The sequence below is a fragment of the Asterias rubens genome, chromosome 17, assembly GCF_902459465.1.
Source record: "Asterias rubens chromosome 17, eAstRub1.3, whole genome shotgun sequence".
Taxonomy (NCBI): Eukaryota; Metazoa; Echinodermata; class Asteroidea; order Forcipulatida; family Asteriidae; genus Asterias; species Asterias rubens.
In genome coordinates, this window is record NC_047078.1 from 1,663,723 (window position 1) to 1,679,806 (window position 16,084).

General features: G+C 38.0%; 1 protein-coding gene and 1 pseudogene across 1 annotated transcript; both read left to right on the top strand.

Annotated features, from left to right (window-relative positions):
- Positions 1–566: 566 nt before the first annotated feature.
- On the top strand, positions 567–5,923 carry LOC117301696 (annotated as a pseudogene).
- Positions 5,924–10,653: 4,730 nt separating this feature from the next.
- LOC117301697 lies at positions 10,654–16,084 on the top strand. The gene is made up of 8 exons (XM_033785723.1): positions 10,654–10,659; positions 10,823–10,865; positions 12,843–12,965; positions 13,450–13,656; positions 14,060–14,153; positions 14,271–14,358; positions 14,923–15,039; positions 16,031–16,084. Exons 1-8 carry the CDS (start codon positions 10,654–10,656, stop codon positions 16,082–16,084), a joined length of 732 nt encoding a protein of 243 aa, XP_033641614.1.

Sequence of the window (16,084 nt, forward strand, 5' to 3'; positions counted from 1 at the left end):
GAAACGACTGAAAGGGAAATGAAAATGAAATGTGACTCGCTTCGATTGTAAAAGCTAGGAAGAAACACGCATGCGCGTCTGGTTTTGGCGCGTGACCGTGATCGTTGCAGAGCTGTCGATATCAAAATACAGACAATTGTTCCAGGGATGGCTCTGTGTGGAATCTCGAGCCTGAATATGTGACGTCACACTACAAAATATGAAAAGCTTACGTCAAAGCACGTTTATCCAATGAAATCTTTGCATCCATGGCCTGTAAGACTATCCTTATCCCTGGATCAGTTTATAGCTGTATGATTGGTTGATAACTCAACATTCTTGCTGAACTCACGACCGATCTTTGCTTTGATTGGTCCGAGGTGATGTTTGTCAGCTACACCCACATCACCTCCGACCAATGGAAACACAGCTAGGGAAAGCTTATGTCACTGCATATTTATCCGGCGACGTTTTATCCAATGAAATCACCGGCTCTAAAAAGCAAGTATCTGTCTTTATCAATGCGGGTAATTGTCCAGTCTAGTCGTCCTGCAGCTAGTAGACTTGCATATAAGAAGGGTCGGGGCGTAAAATCAGTCAAACTCTCTTTGGGTTCTGCTACTAACTGCTTGAAGGTGAAGACTAAACAATGATGGCGTGGAGAGAAGCAGCTATCTCTGTGCTGGTAGTGCTGGTTTACGCAGTTCAGACGGGAGCATGGGACGCTTTAGGTAAGTACGCAGGATTCTTTCGTTATAACGAGGGGTTGGCCTACACTCCATACAGCTGCTTAAAGGCAGTGGACACTATTGGTAGAATACTCAAAATAATTGTTGTCATAAAACCTTTCTTGATTACGAGAATGGGGAGAGGTTGATGGTATAAAACATTGTGAGAAACAGCTCCCTCTGCAGTGACGTAGTTTTCAGAAAGAAGTAATTTTCCACGAATTTGATTTCGAGACCTCAGATTTAGAATTTGAGGTCTCGAAATCAAGCATCGGAAAGCACACAACTTCACGTGACACTATAATGAGACAATGGTGTTTCTTTCTATAATTATTATCTCGCAACTTTGATGACCGATTGAGCTCAAATTTTCCCAAGTTTGTTATTGTATGCATATGTTGAGATACACCAACTATGGAGACTAGTCTGTGACAATTAGTGTCCAGTGTCTTTAAGCACAACAATTAGCTTTGCATTGCACAAATTTGCTGTGCTAACCAGAATAAGGTTACCAGTCAAATACAAATACAATTAGTTTTGCCTGGTATCGTGCTCATTCTTGCTTAAAGGATATGGATACGTTTGGCAATTGTCAAAAACCAGTACCCGGCCCATTTGGTTCATCCCCGTCACAAGTGCATAGAACGACAAACTTGTGAAAATTTGGGCTCAATATTGGTCATCGAATTTGCAAGAGAATAATGACAGAAAACACCCTTGTTACACTACTTTGTGTGCTTTAGATGCAAAATAAAATGCTTCAGCTGAAGTAGTTTATTATTTGAGTGAGAAATTACCTCTTCCTCAACAACTACATAACTTCAGAGGGAGTCGTTTCTCACAGTGTATTCTTAACCATCAACAGCTCTCCGTTTTTCGTTACCAAGTAAGTTCTTTTGCTAACAATTATTTTTAGTAATTACCAATAGTGTCCAGTGCCTTTAAGCACAAACTTGTTAAGCAACATTATCTGCTTAAGCGGTGCTATGAAATTGGGCCATGGTTAGTTAGCCTTCGATGTAACACCATTTGTCATAATAGTGACGCTATAAGGGAGAAAAACTAATCAATTTAACCTGGTATATAGGTTCGTGATAAATTGAATGTCTGTGCCCTATATTGATCCACTTGTTTTGATTAAAAACAAATATTTTGCCAATATCGAATATTATGCTATTTTTTTTTTTTTTTTTTTTTTTTTTTAAGATTGCTGTCACTCACAGCTGGGCCCAATATTATAAAGCATATTTAATTAACGAAAGTTTTCTGCTTAAAGGCAGTGGACACTTTTGGTATACTTAAAATAATTATTAGCATAAAACCTTTCTTGGTGACTACTAAAGGGGGGGGGGGTTGATATTATAAAGCCTTGTGAGAAATGGCTCCCTCTGAAGTAATGTAGTTTTCAAGAAAGAGGTAATTTTCAACGAATTTGATTTCGAGACCTCAGATTTAGAATTTGAGATCTCGAAATCAACCATCTAAACGCACACAACTTCGTGTGACAAAGGTGTTTTTTTCTTTCATTATTATCTCGCAACTTCGATGACCGACTGAGCTCAAAATTTCACAGGTTTGTTATTTTGTGCGTATGTGGAGATACACCATGTGAGAAGACTGGTCTTTGACAGTTACCAATAGTCTCCAGTGTCTTTAAATACAAATGATAATCCAAATATCTTATCAGGTCAAAATAAAAAGTAAAATAATGGGTTTTTATTTTTCGATTTAAATACATTATGGGTCACTTAACTATGTTAATAATATAAGTACATGAAAATAATGCAATCGCACATTAAAGGGCAATATTATAACAAGTACAAAATAAAAAATATAAAAAAACTTCGTAAAAACTATTACATTTGAGCAGTTGTGGAATGATATACATTACTTCCTCCAAATCACCGGAACAGTGGTAAAACGTACATCTCAAAATACAAACAATCCCATGACAAAATCTAATGACCAATTTTCCTTACGTAGATAACTATGGAGCAGACCCGACCAAAGTGTCCGTCAGTGGGGTGTCATCAGGGGCCAACATGGCGGTCCAGCTCCACGTGGCATACTCATCTAGCATCATGGGTGTTGGTGCAGTGGCAGGAGGTAAGTCAAGGACCAATTTTCATAGAGCTGCTTAGCGGCCGATTTTGTGCTTACTGTACTATTTTCCTGTCATAGCACTATACTAAAACGTAATCACACGAAAAGGCATGTTAACCTTCCGGAGCTTACTGCTTAATGCCGCCACTATGTAAATCCATGACGCGCAATATGGCCGACCAGTCTTCTTACAAACCTTTGACAAATTTGAGCTCAGTTGGTCGCCGAAATTGCGAGGAAAATGGGTTGTCACACAAGTTGTGTGCTTTCAGATGCTTGAATTCGATACCTCAGCTAAGGTCTCGAATTCAATTCAAATAATCAAGTGAAACATTTCAGAGGGAGCCAAATCTCACAAATGTTATACTATCAACAGCTCTCCATTGCTCGCTACCAAGTAAGTGTTTATGGTAACAAATTATTCTGAGGAAATACCAACTAGTGCCTTCAACGGAGTACTTTAATTTTATCTTTACAATACATGCCAGGACCGTATTACTGTGCGCAGGGGAGTTTCTAATAAAGCATTCTATGGGGAATGTTCCACAATCGGGAATGGTAATAACATTGATGTCCAGGACCTCATCGATGACACCGATGCTTACGCCCGCCAACGGCAAGGTGGACGCAACATCCCAATATGGCGTCCGCTCGCGTCTATATTTTCAGCGGTACTGAAGATACTATCGTACCAACCGGTGAGTTGAAATGTAGACCCTTCTTGATTACACGGCTTCGATTAATGGTGGAATCTAGGTGAAAGGTGCAAATGGACGGGGATTGTCCTAGCCTTTCATAGTGCAGCCATCTTGAACTTCTCCATCGATATCAATGTTACAAACAACGAGGCTGGAGAAGAACAAAATAGTCTGGTTCCTGTTTGCAAAATGATTGTTAGCATTCATTATTTTTATTCCACACGATGTACATAACCAGTGTTGGCTCTAAAAGACACATCCGGCTCTTTTAGAGCCAACATTCCCTCAACGAGGATATACATGGTTCGCACAGGTTTACCATTCTTTATTCTAAACACCACAAAGCATCCAACACCAAAACAAGTCCGTCAAGTTTATTTTCCCCTTCTTTTACTTACTCAGCCGTTGTTAAAAAGCTCAAGAATTACCTACGACCACTACGTCAACAGTGCCAGTGATATTTATGACAAAGTACGACCTACCAGCTGGACACGGATTTGTAAGTATAAAACAATCTAGGACTGGTTCCCTGACTTAATCCGCAAGTAGCACTTGCTTTTTAGTACCAGTGATTTTCATTGGGTACAATCATTATCTCATCTTTCTATACTGTGCAGAAACCTCCTCTGGTTTACTTGCACAATGATGTCATGGATAACGTGCAGTGACGTTGCTTTTCCTTATCTGTACTTTGATTGGTACGAGCGTCAGTCATGGCGGTACCGGCGCCTTATAAACTTTCATTATTATTATTATTTATAAGTGACGTTGGCAGCTGCATTTGAGGTCGATGAATCTAGGTGAAAGATAATTATGGACTGGGATTAACCCATGCTAGAGGCCACTCTCTGGCGTAATTCACGAGCCTCGAAGTTTGACGTCAGATGTTCAGGCTAACAACACTTCAATAGACCTTTATCACGGTGTGGTCATCTTGATTTAGCCAACTCCAACTCATTCCAACTCATGAACCAAACTGAGGCTGGACGAAATAACAGTCTGGTGCCATGTGCAATGAATTTTAGCATTCATTTTGTTATTGGAAACAGGGAATATGACCAAGATGGTGACAGCGTGATAAAGGCCTATAGAAGTTTGTCCCAACTGGAGGTTATTCAGACGATACAAATCTTAGGTATCAACGCTCACGATACTTTCGCCCATCTGGGAATATGCCACCCAATTGGGAATCCTGAGTTTTTTAAACGAAGTTGATGTCGTATTGTTTTAAAGTTATCATGTTTTTTTTTGTTTTTACTTGTTAGATCACCACTGACTACACCAATGCGTGTGACAATAACTTTGCCTCACCTAACATCAATGACTGCAACTACAATATGGCCTTTGAAATCCTGAACCATATTTATGGCGGCAACCTCGTGGTAAATAAGCAAACTTCATTCATTAATTGTTCTCTTCAAAAATCACTTGACTTTATTAATATTCCCAGTGGGAAATTCATTTCGGCCTTTTATTCATCACTAAATTTACAAAAACTACATTTAAGGCAGAGGACACTATTGTTAATTGTCAAATACAGTCGTCTCACTGTGGTATCTTAACATATGCATACAATAACAACCTGTGAATTTGAGCTTAATTGGTCGACGAAGCTGCGAAATATGAATGATTTAAAAGCACACTTGTCACACGAAGTTGTGTGCTTCAGATGCTTGATTTCGAGACCTCGAATTCTAAATCTGAGGTCTCGAAATCAAATTCGTGGAAAATTACTTCTTTCTCGAAAACTACGCCACTTCAGAGGGAGCTGTTTCTCACAATGTTTTATACTATCAACCTCTCCTAATTCCTCGTAATGAAGAAAGGTTTTATGACGATGATTATTTTGATTAATTACCAATAGTGCACACTGCCTTTATTAAAGCATTGCAATAAAAACTAGAAACAGCCATTGAAACATAATAATTATTGCACATTTAAGACACTTCTTAGTCCGTGTCCGAATGGTGAGAGGAGGCAAGAGTTAAACTCGAAAAAGTTCCGGGTCACAAATCTGACCTGGACTCCGAGAGGACCCGGATACCGGGTCAGATCTGACCCTTGACCAGCTTTTTTTTTTTTTTTTTTTTTTTTTTTTTTTTTTAGAGTGTACGGTTACGATAAAAAAAACTTAAAACAAAAAAAAACTGTTTTCTTGTGTCATTTCTTGGGCTCACTGTGGTTGGATGTGCATTTACAATTTACATTTATTTAATAAATAATTAACAAAATAACAATGTTCACAAAACAAATTATTGCAAATAAATGGCAATGAACCAAGAAATTGAGCTTACTCTTTTGATGTATTAATTAATTTATGTGAATTGGAATAATAATTGTGATAACTAATTTAATTTTTAGGACCCGGGTAGTGGCACCACTTTGAACGGGGAGGTAAGTTTTCAAGTTATTTAAGTTTTATGACATCGTTCGGGGTTCTATTAGACACTGGACACATTTGGTTACAAAAAAATTACTATCAAAGACCAGTATTCTCCTTATAGTGTATCCCAACATTAGGCCACATAAAAAATAAATTGTTGATCGTCCCCGCCCGACCATTCAAAACCCTCCGACCTCATTTTTGTCCATGTCTGGATATCATTATACTTTTACTTCACAGATTTTTCAGCTGATATTTTTTTCAAAACGTACAGGTTTGAAAAGATGTTTAAAGAAGGTTTTTATTCATGTTGGCAAAGCAAGAACAATTCTTCAAATATTTACTTGGGCTACACTGTGCTTAGTTGTTTGAAAAAGTTTACAGAAAATGTCATCTAGGCGTTAAATTTGTTTGACAAAACTATTGAATACATCAAAAACACACAAACCCTCAGTTTTATAGTGATTGTGATGATTTCTTATTCTTGATTTCATATTCTGTTTGTGGTAACACAATGTAACTAGTTGGGGTGGTTCTGACAGAACCACCCCAACTCATTACATTGAGTTACCACAAACCTTACTAGATCCTAATTCCACCATGCAAAGTTTTCAAATCATGGAGGTAGTCCTTGCTCAACCTTGCTTATAGGTTGCTCAAAACAAGGTTGCTGTACAACTACGCCCCCCATTCCTATTTACATCCAAAAGGAGGGTACGGCATGTTGAGAGTTGTCTTTGTTCTTTGATAAGGGTTCTTTGTGTTATGTGTTTTCAGGATACAGACAATAATAATAACTCAGAAAAGAGCAATTTAACTGTATTTGTCTTTTCTAGGTCATCACAAATTGTATGTACCCACTTGAGGTTACGATTTGAAAAAATTAATAGAACAGACTTGTGAAGGACCACTTGGAAATACGGCCGACTATAATTGCCAACAATGCGGGACTCCTTCGATAAATGAAAAATCTCTTTGAAAAGGTGTTAATAACTGCAAGCAGTTGTGCAAGTTAAAGGCACGGGACACCTTTACGGATTTACTCCAAATAATTGTTAGCCTAAAAACTTACACGAACTATAAGCCTTTGTTTTAAGATAATGGTGGACACAATGCTATTAAAGGGTTTATGTACTTTTTCCTAACAAAAAACACAATGTCCACATATTTACATTAAACTTACACAGTTTGAAGATTATGATAGTAGAAAGCTTGAAATTTTACTTATGAGGTGCTGTAGTTTTGAGAAATGAGTAAAAGTAATAATTTTCGTCTCAGTTTTAGCATGTAAAACGTATTGTAACCAGTTATGCTATGGTTTTGGTATATCATGAGACCAAAATTATTAGTGTGACTTGTTTTGCTCATTTCTCAAAAACTACAACTTAGTTAGTAATGATTGAAGGGAAGCTTTCCACTATCATTATCTTCAAACACTGTAAGTTGAATGTAGGCCTAAATCTATGGACATTTTGAAAAAGCGCCCAAATCCTGGTTGCGGTAAATTTGTCAGTTTACACCCGGCATCCAAACCGAACAGTGCTCTCCCTTATAGTGGCCACCATATCTCAAAAGGGCTCAATGGAGAGCTGTTGATAGTATAAAACATTATGATAAATGGATCCCTCTGAAGCAACATAGTTTTTGAGAAAGAGATAATTTCTCACTCAAATATTAAAAGACTTCAGGATTGAAGTTTCTTTTAGGCATTTTGGTACACAATGTGCAACAAGGGCGGTTTTCTGTCATTATTCTCCCACAACTTCTTTGTCACAGATTTGTTATTTTTTGCATAATATGGGAAACACCAAGTGCGACGACCGGTCTTTGACAATACTATCAACGGTGTCCATCCAGTGCCTTTAAGGATTTGTTGGATTGCGAATGATATTTTCCAAGATTTAATTACTAATTCGACCACCCGTTGAGTGTGAGATACTTGATTAATATGTCTATCTAGGTAAACCTACACGCAAAGATTTTGACGAACATTGGTGTTTTAAAATCGTTCAACTAGACACCACTTTCGTTTATATTGCTGTTATTGTCAATATTGCTATTAAAGGCAGTGGACACTATTGGTAATTACTCAAAATAATTATTAGCACAAAACCTTACTTGGTAACGAGTAATGGGGAGAGGTTGATGGTATAAAACATTGTGAGAAACGGCTCCCTCTGAAGTGCCATAGTTTTCGAGAAAGAAGTAATTTCCACGAATTTAATTTCAAGACCTCAAGTTTAGAACTTGAGGTCTCGAAATCAACCATCTAAACGCACACACCTTCGTGTGACAAGGGTTTTTTCTTTCATTCATATCTCGCAAGTTCGATGACGATGAGCTAAAATTTTCACAGGTTCGTATTTTATGCATATGTTGAGATACACCACTGTGAAGCTAGTCTTTGACAATAACCAATTGTGTCCACTGCCTTAAAGAAAACAACTTGGTAACGAGGAGTTGTTTGACGGTATAATTTATTTTGAAAAACGGCTCCCTCTGAAGGTGAATGCTGTTTGAGGATTCCCTCTCGTGCGCATTGATCACGAGCACATCAATTTGTTAGTTTGGCGCCTTTGAAATATTCTGCAATATTTTAATTATAAAGTATCATCTGCTTGTGTTAGTGTGGTAGTTCGTGCGTTGCTGATTATTAGATTGACATATTTATTGTCATTGTATGTTTGTTTTACTTTGAGGAATGACCGAATAACTACTGCTTATTGTTTTTACAAGTTGTAGGTCTGTTTTGATATCGTACCTATATTTTGTTTATGTTCCATGAATTTGAAGGAAACATTAATTAAACAATTTTCTTAGATAACCTAGCCCTCTGGTTTCTGACATTTTTAAATATAAATGAAAGAAAGGGAACATTAAACGTTATCTTAAAGCCATTATACACTTTCGGTACAGGAAAAAAATCACAGATTTACAAATACTTTACAGGGTTTACAGAAGGTAATGGTAAAAGACTTCCATGATATATTTTCCATGAAATGCTTTACTTTTTGAGAAAACATTAAAACAATATCATTCTCGATAGCGAGAATTACGGATTTGTTATAAACACATATCATGACACGGCGAAACGCGCGAAAACAGGAGTGGGTTTTCCCGTTTTTTCTCCCGACTCCGATGACCGATTGAGCCTAAATTTCCACAGGTTTGTTATTTTATGTAAAAGTTGTGATACACGAAGTGTGGGACTTGGACAATACTGTTTACCGAAAGTGGAGGAAACATTGACTACATTGACTTAATTTTTTAGAGTCGTTTGAGATGACACTTGAGTTTTGAACTTCCATTCCAGTCCCAAATATGTTTTTGTTCAAGACACTAGACACTATTGGTAATTGTCAAAGACCAATCTTCTCACTTGGTGTATCTCAACTATTTTTATGCAGACAAATAACAAACCTGTGAAAAGTTGCGCTCAATTGATCGTCGAAGTTGGACCGGTAGCAATAACAAACAAGTGCTTGATTTCGAACCTCAAATTCTAAATCGAGTTCTCCAAATCACGTTTCTTCAGAGGGAGCCGTTTCTCATAATGTTTTATACTATCAACAGCTCCCCACCAAGTAAGGTTTTATGGTAATAACTATTTTGAGTAATTGCCAATAGTGTCCACTGCCTGTTTCGTTGTTTTCTCTCTAACTTCACTCTCTTAAATTTAATTTTGACTTGCTTTTCCTCCCCGATGTGCACCTTTACATCCGTCACCCATCCAATTTGATGTTAGTGCATCAAGGATCTAAATTCGCTCAGAGTAAACGGTATTTAATAACATCTGGCTACGACACTGCTGAGAAATTCAATGTTTGGAGACCAGTCGGCAGGTTTGAATTCTGGATCCTTGTTGTTTTAACAATTTTTTTCGTTAGTATTTTTCTCACAGTATCGACCAGCGTTGACTTGCATTATCCGGAGTTAATAATTATTATGTGCTTGAAGTAATTTAATTGTTTACCAAATAAAATACAGAAAGAAAACCTCACCAAATATTTGTGTCTATCGGAGAAAAAGTTTCTCGATAACCAAATAATGTGCGTCTGCTGTTGCGAGCAGACGACGCGTTACAAACAGAAATAGTACTCAACATGGCCGACGGCGCGCACAACGAACTTTTTGCGGGTCACGCAACCCTCTCTATAGGAGTTGTGCACCCTAACCTGGTAGGTCTGCTGCCCTCTAGTGGCAGAGCTTTCAAAAAGTCTCCCTCTGTTATTGTTATTTTGATTATCTGTTGGAATGAAAAGAAACGACTGAAAGGGAAATGAAAATGAAATGTGACTCGCTTCGATTGTAAAAGCTAGGAAGAAACACGCATGCGCGTCTGGTTTTGGCGCGTGACCGTGATCGTTGCAGAGCTGTCGATATCAAAATACAGGACAATTGTTCCAGGGATGGCTCTGTGTGGAATCTCGAGCCTGAATATGTGACGTCACACTACAAAATATGAAAAGCTTACGTCAAAGCACGTTTATCCAATGAAATCTTTGCATCCATGGCCTGTAAGACTATCCTTATCCCTGGATCAGTTTATAGCTGTATGATTGGTTGATAACTCAACATTCTTGCTGAACTCACGACCGATCTTTGCTTTGATTGGTCCGAGGTGATGTTTGTCAGCTACACCCACATCACCTCCGACCAATGGAAACACAGCTAGGGAAAGCTTATGTCACTGCATATTTATCCGGCGACGTTTTATCCAATGAAATCACCGGCTCTAAAAAGCAAGTATCTGTCTTTATCAATGCGGGTAATTGTCCAGTCTAGTCGTCCTGCAGCTAGTAGACTTGCATATAAAGAAGGGTCGGGGCGTAAAATCAGTCAAACTCTCTTTGGGTTCTGCTACTAACTGCTTGAAGGTGAAGACTAAACAATGATGGCGTGGAGAGAAGCAGCTATCTCTGTGCTGGTAGTGCTGGGTTTACGCAGTTCAGACGGGAGCATGGGACGCTTTAGGTAAGTACGCAGGATTCTTTCGTTATAACGAGGGGTTGGCCTACACTCCATACAGCTGCTTAAAGGCAGTGGACACTATTGGTAGAATACTCAAAATAATTGTTGTCATAAAACCTTTCTTGATTACGAGAATGGGGAGAGGTTGATGGTATAAAACATTGTGAGAAACAGCTCCCTCTGCAGTGACGTAGTTTTCAGAAAGAAGTAATTTTCCACGAATTTGATTTCGAGACCTCAGATTTAGAATTTGAGGTCTCGAAATCAAGCATCGGAAAGCACACAACTTCACGTGACACTATAATGAGACAATGGTGTTTCTTTCTATAATTATTATCTCGCAACTTTGATGACCGATTGAGCTCAAATTTTCCCAAGTTTGTTATTGTATGCATATGTTGAGATACACCAACTATGGAGACTAGTCTGTGACAATTAGTGTCCAGTGTCTTTAAGCACAACAATTAGCTTTGCATTGCACAAATTTGCTGTGCTAACCAGAATAAGGTTACCAGTCAAATACAAATACAATTAGTTTTGCCTGGTATCGTGCTAATTCTTGCTTAAAGGATATGGATACGTTTGGCAATTGTCAAAAACCAGTACCCGGCCCATTTGGTTCATCCCCGTCACAAGTGCATAGAACGACAAACTTGTGAAAATTTGGGCTCAATATTGGTCATCGAATTTGCAAGAGAATAATGACAGAAAACACCCTTGTTACACTACTTTGTGTGCTTTAGATGCAAAATAAAATGCTTCAGCTGAAGTAGTTTATTATTTGAGTGAGAAATTACCTCTTCCTCAACAACTACATAACTTCAGAGGGAGTCGTTTCTCACAGTGTACTTTTAACCATCAACAGCTCTCCGTTTTTCGTTACCAAGTAAGTTCTTTTGCTAACAATTATTTTTAGTAATTACCAATAGTTTCCAGTGCCTTTAAGCACAAACTTGTTAAGCAACACTATCTGCTTAAGCGGTGCTATGAAATTGGGCCATGGTTAGTTAGCCTTCGATGTAACACCATTTGTCATAATAGTGACGCTATAAGGGAGAAAAACTAATCAATTTAACCTGGTATATAGGTTCGTGATAAATTGAATGTCTGTGCCCTATATTGATCCACTTGTTTTGATTAAAAACAAATATTTTGCAAATATCGAATATTATGCTATTTTTTTTTTTTTTTTTTTTTTTTTTAAGATTGCTGTCACTCACAGCTGGGCCCAATATTATAAAGCATATTTAATTAACGAAAGTTTTCTGCTTAAAGGCAGTGGACACTATTGGTATACTTAAAATAATTATTAGCATAAACCTTTCTTGGTGACGAGTAAAGGGGGGGGGGTTGATATTATAAAGCCTTGTGAGAAATGGCTCCCTCTGAAGTAATGTAGTTTTCAAGAAAGAGGTAATTTTCAACGAATTTGATTTCGAGACCTCAGATTTAGAATTTGAGATCTCGAAATCAAGCATCTGAAAGCACACAACTTCGTGTGACAAAGGTGTTTTTTTCTTTCATTATTATCTCGCAACTTCGATGACCGACTGAGCTCAAATTTTCACAGGTTTGTTATTTTGTGCGTATGTGGAGATACACCATGTGAGAAGACTGGTCTTTGACAGTTACCAATAGTCTCCAGTGTCTTTAAATACAAATGATAATCCAAATATCTTATCAGGTCAAAATAAAAAGTAAAATAATGGGTTTTTATTTTCGATTTAAATACATTATGGGTCACTTAACTATGTTAATAATATAAGTACATGAAAATAATGCAATCGCACATTAAAGGGCAATATTATAACAAGTACAAAATAAAAAATATAAAAAATCTTCGTAAAAACTATTACATTTGAGCAGTTGTGGAATGATATACATTACTTCCTGCAACTCACCGGAACAGTGGTAAAACGTACATCTCAAAATACAAACAATCCCATGACAAAATCTAATGACCAATTTTTCCTTACGTAGATAACTATGGAGCAGACCCGACCAAAGTGTCCGTCAGTGGGGTGTCATCAGGGGCCAACATGGCGGTCCAGCTCCACGTGGCATACTCATCTAGCATCATGGGTGTTGGTGCAGTGGCAGGAGGTAAGTCAAGGACCAATTTTCATAGAGCTGCTTAGCGGCCGATTTTGTGCTTACTGTACTATTTTCCTTTCATAGCACTATACTAAACGTAATCACACGAAAAGGCATGTTAACCTTCCGGAGCTTACTGCTTAATGCCGCCACTATGTAAATCCATGACGCGCAATATGGCCGACCAGTCTTCTTACAAACCTTTGACAAATTTGAGCTCAGTTGGTCGCCGAAATTGCGAGAAAATGGGTTGTCACACAAGTTGTGTGCTTTCAGATGCTTGAATTCGATACCTCAGCTAAGGTCTCGAATTCAATTCAAATAATTCAAGTGAAACATTTCAGAGGGAGCCAAATCTCACAAATGTTATACTATCAACAGCTCTCCATTGCTCGCTACCAAGTAAGTGTTTATGGTAACAAATTATTCTGAGGAAATACCAACTAGTGCCTTCAACGGAGTACTTTACTTTTATCTTTACAATACATGCCAGGACCGTATTACTGTGCGCAGGGGAGTTCTAATAAAGCATTCTATGGGGAATGTTCCACAATCGGGAATGGTAATAACATTGATGTCCAGGACCTCATCGATGACACCGATGCTTACGCCGCCAACGGCAAGGTGGACGCAACATCCAATATGGCGTCCGCTCGCGTCTATATTTTCAGCGGTACTGAAGATACTATCGTACCAACCGGTGAGTTTGAAATGTAGACCCTTCTTGATTACACGGCTTCGATTAATGGTGAATCTAGGTGAAAGGTGCAAATGGACGGGGATTGTCCTAGCCTTTCATAGTGCAGCCATCTTGAACTTCTCCCATCGATATCAATGTTACCAAACCGAGGCTGGAAGAACAAAATAGTCTGGTTCCTGTTTGCAAAATGATTGTTAGCATTCATTATTTTTATTCCACACGATGTACATAACCAGTGTTGGCTCTAAAAAGACACATCCGGCTCTTTTAGAGCCAACATTCCCTCAACGAGATATACATGGTTCGCACAGGTTTACCATTCTTCTTATTCTAAACACCACAAAGCATCCAACACCAAAACAAGTCCGTCAAGTTTATTTTCCCCCTTCTTTTACTTACTCAGCCGTTGTTAAAAAGCTCAAGAATTACTACGACCACTACGTCAACAGTGCCAGTGATATTATGACAAAGTACGACCTACCAGCTGGACACGGATTGTAAGTATAAAACAATCTAGACTGGTTCCCTGACTTAATCCGCAAGTAGCACTTGCTTTTTAGTACCAGTGATTTTCATTGGGTACAATCATTATCTCATCTTTCTATACTGTGCAGAAACCTCCTCTGGTTTACTTGCACAATGATGTCATGGATAACGTGCAGTGACGTTGCTTTTCTTATCTGTACTTTGATTGGTCCGAGCGTCAGTCATGGCGGATACCGGCGCCTTATAAACTTTCATTATTATTATTATTTATAAGTGACGTTTGGCAGCTGCATTTGAGGTCGATGAATCTAGGTGAAAGATAATTATGGACTGGGATTAACCCATGCTAGAGGCCACTCTCTGGCGTAATTCACGAGCCTCGAAGTTTGACGTCAGATGTTCAGGCTAACAACACTTCAATAGACCTTTATCACGGTGTGGTCATCTTGATTTAGCCAACTCCAACTCATTCCAACTCATTGAACCAAACTGAGGCTGGACGAAATAACAGTCTGGTGCCATGTGCAATGAATTTTAGCATTCATTTTTGTTATTGGAAACAGGGAATATGACCAAGATGGTGACAGCGTGATAAAGGCCTATAGAAGTTTGTCCCAACTGGAGGTTATTCAGACGATACAAATCTTAGGTATCAACGCTCACGATACTTTCGCCCATCTGGGAATATGCCACCCAATTGGGAATCCTGAGTTTTCATTAAACGAAGTTGATGTCGTATTGTTTTAAAGTTATCATTGTTTTTTTGTTTTTACTTGTTAGATCACCACTGACTACACCAATGCGTGTGACAATAACTTTGCCTCACCTAACATCAATGACTGCAACTACAATATGGCCTTTGAAATCCTGAACCATATTTATGGCGGCAACCTCGTGGTAAATAAGCAAACTTCATTCATTAATTGTTCTCTTCAAAAATCACTTGACTTTATTAATATTCCCAGTGGGAAATTCATTTCGGCCTTTTATTCATCACTAAATTTACAAAAACTACATTTAAGGCAGAGGACACTATTGTTAATTGTCAAATACCAGTCGTCTCACTTGGTGTATCTTAACATATGCATACAATAACAACCTGTGAATTTGAGCTTAATTGGTCGACGAAGCTGCGAAATATGAATGATTTAAAAGCACACTTGTCACACGAAGTTGTGTGCTTCAGATGCTTGATTTCGAGACCTCGAATTCTAAATCTGAGGTCTCGAAATCAAATTCGTGGAAAATTACTTCTTTCTCGAAAACTACGCCACTTCAGAGGGAGCTGTTTCTCACAATGTTTTATACTATCAACCTCTCCTAATTCCTCGTAATGAAGAAAGGTTTTATGACGATGATTATTTTGATTAATTACCAATAGTGCACACTGCCTTTATTAAAGCATTGCAATAAAAACTAGAAACAGCCATTGAAACAATAATAATTATTGCACATTTAAGACACTTCTTAGTCCGTGTCCGAACTGGTGGATAGAGAGGCAAGAGTTAAACTCGAAAAAGTTCCGGGTCACAAATCTGACCTGGACTCCGAGAGGACCCGGATACCGGGTCAGATCTGACCCTTGACCAGCTTTTTTTTTTTTTCTTTTTTTTTTTTTTTTTTTTTTTAGAGTGTACGGTTACGATAAAAAAAAACTTAAAACAAAAAAAAACTGTTTTCTTGTGTCATTTCTTGGGCTCACTGTGGTTGGATGTGCATTTACAATTTACATTTATTTTAATAAATAATTAACAAAATAACAATGTTCACAAAAACAAATTATTGCAAATAAATGGCAATGAACCAAGAAATTGAGCTTACTCTTTTGATGTATTAATTAATTTATGTGAATTGGAATAATAATTGTGATAACTAATTTAATTTTTAGGACCCGGGTAGTGGCACCACTTTGAACGGGGAGGTAAGTTTTCAAGTTATTTAA